Consider the following 8,538-nt stretch of genomic DNA (forward strand, 5'->3'; position numbering starts at 1 on the left):
ATTTTTAACTTTACAAGTTAACTAGCAACTACTCTGATAACTAGTAAGCCTGATTCAACTCAGGAATATACTGGGCCTTACTAGTTATCAGAGTATTTTTGACCTTACTAGTTATCTAGTAAGGTTAAAAATCATCTCACTGGTGCAGCTAGTAAAAATTTTAGGCCTTACTAGTTAACTAAATTAATCTCACTGATGCAACTCATGTATATATTGGGCCTTACTAGTTATCTGAATTTGTTTGCCCTTACTAGTTACCTAGTAAGGTTAATATCAGTCTGACTAGTGCAACTAATTTATATTTTAGGCCTTACTAGTTGACTAATAAAGTTAAAAATCAACTCATTGGTGCAGCTAGTAAAACCTAGTAAGGTTAACATCAGTCTGACTAGTACAACTAGTTGTGCTTTACTACCTAACTAAGGTTAAAATGAATCTAGGTAATGCAACTAGTAAATATTTTGGGCCTTGCTAGTTGACTTGCTAACGTTTGAGGGAAAAATTTGACTAGTTGACACCAGAGAAGAGTGAACATTTTCGTCTTTACCAGTTAACTAGTTAATATCTGAGGTTGCCTTACTTGACTAGTCTGCACGTTTGACGTTAGTTGACTAGTAAGCATAATTTGTGTTGGTTAGTGACCATGTAAGGGTTTTTGATCCTTACTAGTTAACTTGTATGACACAGCTGAATACTAGTTTGGTCCACTAGTGTGTTAAAACGATAACTAGTTAAGACTTTAAGGTGTACTGGTGGTACACATTGGCTGACTAGTATGACTTCTGCTCCAACTAGTTGGATAAAAGTGTCACTAGCTGGAAAAAGAAGTAATCTTTTCGACAGTAATCTGCTAGTAAGCCTAAAATGTTGACTTTAATAATAACTAGTTACACTAGTGAAGCTGAATTTGACCATACAGGTTAACTAGTCAAGATTTTAGGCACACTAGTTAACTAGTTGACATTTTGAAATGCGCTAGAATTTTGTAAATGTAAAGAAAAGTGTTTAACTAATCAACTAGTGAGTGTTTTAGTGTTTTCTAGTTGACTGGTTACATTTTAGGTTGTACTAGTCAGCTTGTAGGCAACTAGTTACCATAAAGGTTTGGAAACTTGGGCTGACCGGTGTGGACTAGTTGGATAAAAGTTGGATAGTCAGAGTGTTTGTTCAACTAGTGGCAGCTGGTGTGAAGCTGGAGCCGGTCGAGGTGGAAGGAAACGGAATAAATGGGCAAACGGCTTGCCATACAGAGGAACCGAGCACTGCAGGAAATATCTGCAGCTGCAGGAACCGCTGCGCGCGCGGGACGCGGTTCAAACCCTCACTTTCAGATGGTTTGATGCGGAATGTTTCCGGATTCCTGAGGATTTCTGAGGTCGGACCGACTCGAGACGCGTTTCTTTCTAAGGGGGGAGGAGAGAGAAGGAGCCTGAAGACCGAACGGACTGAAGGGACATTTCTTCCAGCGCGCGACGACCGGTCCTGGAGGGGTGAGGAGGAGGAGGAGGAGGGGTGAGGAAGGGAAGGGGGTTGGTCAGGAGCGGGGAGGAGGGGAGCATGGCAGCGGAGCCACAGCGCTTCAGAGCCCAGAACCAGCCGCTTCCCGTGCGCTCCTGATCAGACCCGGAGAGGAGCCCGAGCCCGAGTCCACTGAGCGGGTCGGAACCGGAACAGCTGCTCCGAGTCTCACAGGAGGACCGAACCGGAGCTGAAGACATTCGGTGCACTAAAAAAAAACAACAACAACAAAAAAAAAGAAAAAACAAAAAAAAAGGAAAACCAAGCCAGCGCTTTCCCGTTTCGTTGCAGCCTCTGCGCAGAGAGAGCCTCGCTGGGAGACCCGGTTCTGGACCCGGAGTTTTGGAGTTTGTTCTCGCGGAACCAGCCAGAGCTTTTCGTCTTCGTTCCACAAAAAAAAAAAAAAAAAAAGTAGAGGACATGATCTGCTCCCACACAGACTGAAATCCTTGTTTTTTTTTTCCGTCGGGCGCAGAGAGGAGAGAAAGGAATAAAAGTGTCAGAACCTCCGAACCCGAACCCACTCCAGATCCGACATGCCGCAGGTGGAAACCATCCTGTTCCTCGTCCTCATTATTGGGATGTGTGTGTGCGGCCAGGACCCGGCGTCCAAGGTGGTGTCGGACCGATACGCGGTGTTCTGGAACCGGACCAACCCGAAGTAAGTGTCCCGCTGTTTGAGCCCGCGGTCCGTTTCCGGCTCGATCCAGCTCAAAGAGGGAGTTCTTCCTCGGTGGTTGACGTTCAGCTCGTGCGTGGAAGGTGTTCGGGTCGGGTCGGGTCAGAATCGGCTGGTTCTGGGCAGCAGCGGCGCTTTTACGCACCGTTACGCGCGGAAAACCACTCCCGGTTTTTTATTTCTTTAAATAAACTCCCAGAACAGGATACAGAAAATATTTAAGGAGAATAATTTTTTTTTTTAAAAGTGAAAAATAATCAGAAATAAGATAAAGTCCATATTTGGTGATTTAGTGGGAAAAAGTAGCAACACACCCTTTCAGTTTTTATCCGTCTTCCTAATGAATGTAAAGCTGCCAAATAATAATAATAATAATAATGAACTTATTTCTACAGAACAAACTGACATTTAAATCCACAATCAGAGCTGAGCAGCTCCAGCTGGGATCTCCTGATTATCACCTCCTCCAGATTTCATTTTAAACCTCTTTTCTTTCAAACTATTCCGCAGATTTTCACAGAAACTCCTTAAAGCGGCCCCGTTGGTTGTGGCAACTTCTGATCTGAGGTCTGCAGAGACGGATTGATTGGTTGACAATTGGAGTTTTATCGGATTCTCTGAGTTTGTGGATTTTCACACAGATTTGTTTTGAGAGGACTGATAATTATTGAGTTTTAGAAATCCCCCCCCCCCCTCCAATAAACCTGATTGGAAGCACTAATATTTGTTCGTTTCGCGTGACATTTGTGTTCCTGTTTGTGCGGGACGCCTCCCTCGGTGAATCAGTGTTTGGCGCGTCACCAGAGAGCGATTCGGTGTGTGTGTGTGTCTTCTCTTTACTCTGACATGAGTTCAGTTTCAGTGTGAGTCATCTAAAGACAAATAAATTTGTTCGCTTAAAGAAAGTAAACCCAAAAAAACTTAAAATCCTGAAATTCGGCTAATAAAAATAATTGCTTTTGGATTTTCGGACCGTATGAATTATTTGAAACTAATGAAACTGACAAAAATGGCGGCGCTCCCAGAAAAGACTGAAACTAACTGAACCGCGGGGATGTGTCAGACTCGGGTGTCTCCTCTAATCGGCGTCCCAGGTGTCCTCAGTCCCGGGATCAGTCTGTCTGTTTAAAGGGGGGGGGGCAGGTAGTCACAGGGCTGTTTGTGATCACGGTGTGTGACACACTGAACATGGAGGACAGGAAGCTGAGGACACAGATGTCTCAGGAGCTCAGAAAGACGACGACTGAGCAGCAGGTTGAAGGTGAAGACTATCAGCTGGACGTCCCTGAGACTACAGAAGGTTCAGGTCCACAGGACAGGAGACGACCTCCCTGGACGTGTCCACAAGAGGACAAACTGAAGAGACAGATAATTGGAATGATAACCGAAGTGCTGAGAACAGCTTCCAAAGAGATTAGAGGTGAACTCCAAGGTCAAAGGTCATCAGTGTCAGATCAGTCACTGTTTGAGGAGGACACCAAATTATAAAAAATTGAGACTAGAATTGACCAAAATCCATTTTGATGAACAACGAAGCTTCTGGGAGAATGTCCTCTTTGGACAGCTGAGACAAAAGTCCCATCAGCTCTGTGTCCACAGACCCAAACATGAGACAAAGACCAGAACCCTGAACCTCCAGGGGGACACGGAGGAGGCTCGGTTCTGTTCCGGGGGTCCAACGAAACCTCGAGACCATCAAGGCCTCCTGGAGCCAGATGTGCTGCTCAGAGTCAGAAAGCTCGGTCTCTGTCTCAGCTCATGGGTCCAACAGGATCATGACCCAAAACACCAAGAACGGGTCAGAACCAAACATTGGACCGGTCTGAAGACGCCTTCTGAGCCCTGATCTAAATCCTGCTGAACATCTGTGGAAGGAGCTGAAACATCTGGAGGAGGATTCAGACCTGAGACAGCTGGAGGAGTGGACCAGGACACCTGAGGACAGCTGAGGACAGCTGAGGACAGCTGAGGACAGGTGCAGAAGTCTCATAGAGAGGTCCAGACATCAGCTGATTGAAACATGCAGTTAAGGAGCCATCTTTGTGTCGATGCTGGTTTCATTAGTTTGTTTTTTAAATTAATTCTGTTGATCCAGAATCCAACGGCAGCGACTGATTTTCAGCTCATTTCTTTCTTACTTTGGTCCGTTTGAAGTTATTTCTCTGACCTTTGGGAGTTTTTTCCTCCTTAGACAGAAGCTTCCAGCCCTGTTTGTCCTCGTCCTGTTTGTGTATCAGGAGCTGCAAACTGGTTTGTTGGGCGTCACACTGAGGCTGCCGGGTGTCTGTGTGACCCTGAGGCGGTGTGTAAGTCCCAGATGTTAACGTTGTGCTAGCCGCTCCGCTGACGGATATCTGAGGTCCGATAGCAGCGTTCCGTCTCGCTCCCAGGCTGCTTGTCTGTCTGTTTATCCAGTTTCTGGCCTTCGAACGGCTCCCGGCTTCCAAGTCTGGTTGCCATGCCCGCCTCTTCCCGGCCCACGCTGCGGAGGACAATGAGGCGGTGGTGGTGGTGGTTGGGTGGGGGGCACACAGTGGTACTTCAGCGGCAGCCAAGGCCCAGCGGGCTCCCGGGGTCCTGTGAGAGACTCACACATGCTGAGGTCACACACTCGACAGGAACCGGGCGAGTCGCGGGTTAAGCGGCACAGAGGGCGCCGTTGTCAGGGTCAAAAACGGGGCAGCGCCGCCAGCCGTGGGGGCCCGGCGCCCCCCCCCCCCTGCCCGGGCTTTGTCCCTTCGATAAATGAGTAACTCTAAAATGACTCGGCCCTTTTCTCATTCATGACTTTGATGTAAACGAGGGGCTGCGTCTTAAAGCCCCCCGACCTGCAGCAGAACCTCGGCGTCCCGTACAGAACCCAGTCCGGTCCACGCTCAGCCCCCCAGAATTGAAATATGGGGGGGGGCGAGTCGTGAAAGAAAAATGGAAATGTGTTGACATTTTCATGTGTTTTGTGTTTGAAAGGAGCTCCTCTGTGATGGAGATAAACACGAGCTCTGATTTGCAAATCTTTGATCTGAGGAAAACATCCCGTCCCCCCGTCCCCACCGTCCCCCCTCCAGGACGATGTTCGGATTTAGTCCTGAAGGATGGGACGGGAGTTAAAGTTGCTGCAGATTTAACAGCAACGTAAAACTAAAACAAAAAGCAGAATCCGAAGACGTCGTTGGACGAAAACCAGCACGAAGTAATTCAGATTATCACTTCTTTTAATAAAAACAAACAAAAGTAAGTGGAGCTGATGACACCGCTTTGGGGGCATCTATGTTCTGACGAGTCGAGGAAGCTGCAAAAAAATAAAAAACATAAACTTTTAAACTTACATTTAAATAACAGCCACCTGGATGTCAAACTAATTAAACAAAACTGGTTTAATTATAGAAAAACGTCTAAATTAACCCTGGTTTTTAGACGTAAAATGCCAGAAATACTTAAGAGAAATTAGGAATTTTTGTTTCCCTCAAAAGATAATATATACACAACTTAAGGATAAAAAAAACAGAATAAATAAAAACAAATCTCTTTCTAGCAGCAGTTTATTTCTGAGTCATTTTTATCACAACCCATGAAATCGGCTAATAAAATCCCTGAAAAATGATAAAAAGTAAAGAAACCAGAACTCTGGTCAGGTCCGATCCGTTCCATTTTTGCTTTTCTTACATTAAAATAAAACAATTCAACTTAATTTTCTCGGCTTAACTGTTGGCTCATTTCAAGCAGACGTCAGTTTTTAAAAAGTCTTAAATCTGTCAGGAATCAGGAAGTTGAAATGCATATCGTTTTACATAATCCGCTGGGAGTGACTCTCAGCTACTACCACGCCGAAGTTCGGCTCGGCGTCTGCGCAGAGTTGCTAAGACCGTCTGGCAGCCATCTTGAATTGGGTTGATTTCAGTAGTTTTTTTGGTAACATCCGATGATCATTTCATTCAAATCCGTCCGTCGGTTTAAGAGATCCTTTGCTCCGAGGCTGGAATCTGAGCGCGGGCTTCAAGTTGTGTCAAAGAAGCCGAATTAAAGGGACTGTCCGTCTTAAACTTCAGGGTGGATTCACACCAGGAAAGTCCTTTCGGACCAAAAGTGGACTTTTTTTTTTCGTTTGGTGCAGTTTGCGTTCACATTGTGCTTTTTTTTTGTAAGCGGACTATAATTTATAAACGAAGCCACGTGGGTGACGGTCATTGCTCCCATTGGACAGAAAGACGGGGGCAGCGGTTGGAAACAAAGATGGACGTCCTGCGTGCTGGATTCGTTCTGTTGGTGCGATTACAGCACCGTTTTGGAATCCAAGAGCAGCTCGTTCAACGTCGGTTTGACGACGTTTCACTTCGAATTTTGGAACGGCGCCGGCAAATGCGTGCCGCAACCCATGATGCTTAGCAACGGCGGCCCGTGAAGTCCAAAAAAGGCGCATGCTTTACGTAGTTAGTTCGGTTCAAGTCCGGTCTGTATTCACACCAGAGTTGGTTTGGAAGCGGACCGAGACCACCTCAAAAAGCGGGTCTCAGTCCGGTTGACTGTATTCACACCTGCACAAAAAGTCCGGAACCAACGCTGGAAACGACTCTGCTTCGATTAAAACGGACCAAATGTGTCAGGTCTGAACACGACCTTCAACTTTACTGCTTTAAAATACGGAAACAAAGAGTTTTAATTGTTGCAGTTTTGGTCGTTAAAGTCGTTAGCAGCTGTTTAAAAGTTAGCGAAACGATTAATAAGCTTTAAGTTTTAAACGTGTTTTGGTTGTCAGGCACAAGATTTCCTCATGAAAATCCTCGTAAATCCCACGATAAACCTTCAGTGTATGAATAAAAATAAAATTTTATTGATGATTCAGAGTTTTGGCTAAAAGGGGGAAAAAAAAAATCTGGACGATTTTTTAATTTCTGCGACTGTCGGTTTACTCCGGCGCACCTCAGGGCCTCGCGCTCGTGCTTTGGGAATTTCAAACACGATTAAAGATTCAGATTAGTTTCTGTCATCCTAAAAGCCGGCGTGGGTTTGTTGCTTTAACGCGAGCTCGAATTTCACCCGAAGTCGCTGCGAACGTCTCGATCGGCCTGATTCTAAGTGAAAAATTCCGATTTTTCTTCCTAATTTTGTGTCTCCAGCTCGTCCCAGCCCAGCGGGACGCAGGCTTTGCTCACATTCAGGGAATCGTTTTTTGCGTGTGAGTCCAGCTCGCAGAAACAAAGTGACCCCGCTGTGTGCAGCTTTACGGAAATCAGTATTCTGAAGCCTGATTTGGTTTCCAGACAGGTTTGCTGAATCCGTGTTCATTTCAAAATAAAATTGCAAGAACAAAACAAGCGTTTTGTGTTATTTATTTATTTTTTATAAAACGAAATTAGAAAAACGGCAATTGCAAAAATAAAAAAGGGATATGTTTTGACAAAGACGTTTTTTTTTTTTTTTAACAGCAATGATTAAACCGAAGACGAGCTTTTATTTTGTTGTTAATTCAACGGGAACGGAAATGAAGACCTGAACTCCCGGCAGTCACCAGCAGGTGGCGGTAATGTCCTGATTTAATGACTTCCTTGGAATCTGAAAGAAATCTTGTTGACGGTAAGATCATCAGCTCTCAGTGAAATGCGTCAATTCCTACAAAATAAGACAAACGGATCCATTTTTAAACTGCTAGATTCTGAAAAAGTTCTTCTTCTTGTGGATTTTAAAGAAACTGAAGGTGGACATTACCGCCACCTGCTGGTGACTGAAAAAGTTCTGTGCCGGGAGGTCCCGGAGGTCAAGGTCCCGTTGAATTAACAACAAAATAAAAGCTCGTCTGTGGTTTAACCATTGCACAAAAAAAAAACACGAAACCTTTTTTTTTACCCCTTTTTTATTTTTGCAATTGCCGTTTTTCTAATTTGGTTTTAAAAACACAAAACGCTTGTTTTGAAGCAGCGTTTTCTGGTGGGAAGGAAAACGAGGCGCCATGTGTTCCTCGTCAGCGGCGCCGGCTGTGTCGGTAACCAAACGGTGACGTGGAGGAGCCGCTCTGACAAGCAGCTATTACTGAATTCCCTCCTCAGCAGCTATTTAGCTGCTTCGTTAGAGCCCCCCCGGGTCCGCGCGGCGCGCTCGCAGGCCCCGCCTTCGCCTTCAGGTGTTTATTTGTTGCTGATAGGCGGGATCAGCGGCGAGTCCGGGGGGCCGAGTTCCGGCCCTAATCTCGCGGGCTGTTTGTGTCCGCGAAGCCATGGAAACTGATACCCCTTCCTCAGCCGTCATCAAAGAGCCTCATTGGGTGGGACTAAGGACCTGACAGCTGGGGGGGTTGCCACCCCGGGGGCTTCCTTTAATCCCTGATAACCCCCCCCCCCCCCCCCCCC

General features: G+C 45.9%; 1 protein-coding gene across 1 annotated transcript in view; it reads left to right on the forward strand.

Annotated features, from left to right (window-relative positions):
• Positions 1-1,544: 1,544 nt before the first annotated feature.
• Positions 1,545-8,538, forward strand: part of LOC108245748 (ephrin-A5b) — a 65,177-nt gene continuing 58,183 nt past the window's right edge. The window contains exon 1 of the mRNA XM_017432906.3: positions 1,545-2,179. Coding sequence (XP_017288395.1) covers positions 2,055-2,179 — 125 coding nt within the window. The 5' untranslated portion in view covers positions 1,545-2,054. The remainder of the gene's footprint in view (positions 2,180-8,538) is intronic.

This window comes from Kryptolebias marmoratus, linkage group LG14 (genome assembly GCF_001649575.2).
Source record: "Kryptolebias marmoratus isolate JLee-2015 linkage group LG14, ASM164957v2, whole genome shotgun sequence".
NCBI classification, from domain to species: Eukaryota; Metazoa; Chordata; class Actinopteri; order Cyprinodontiformes; family Rivulidae; genus Kryptolebias; species Kryptolebias marmoratus.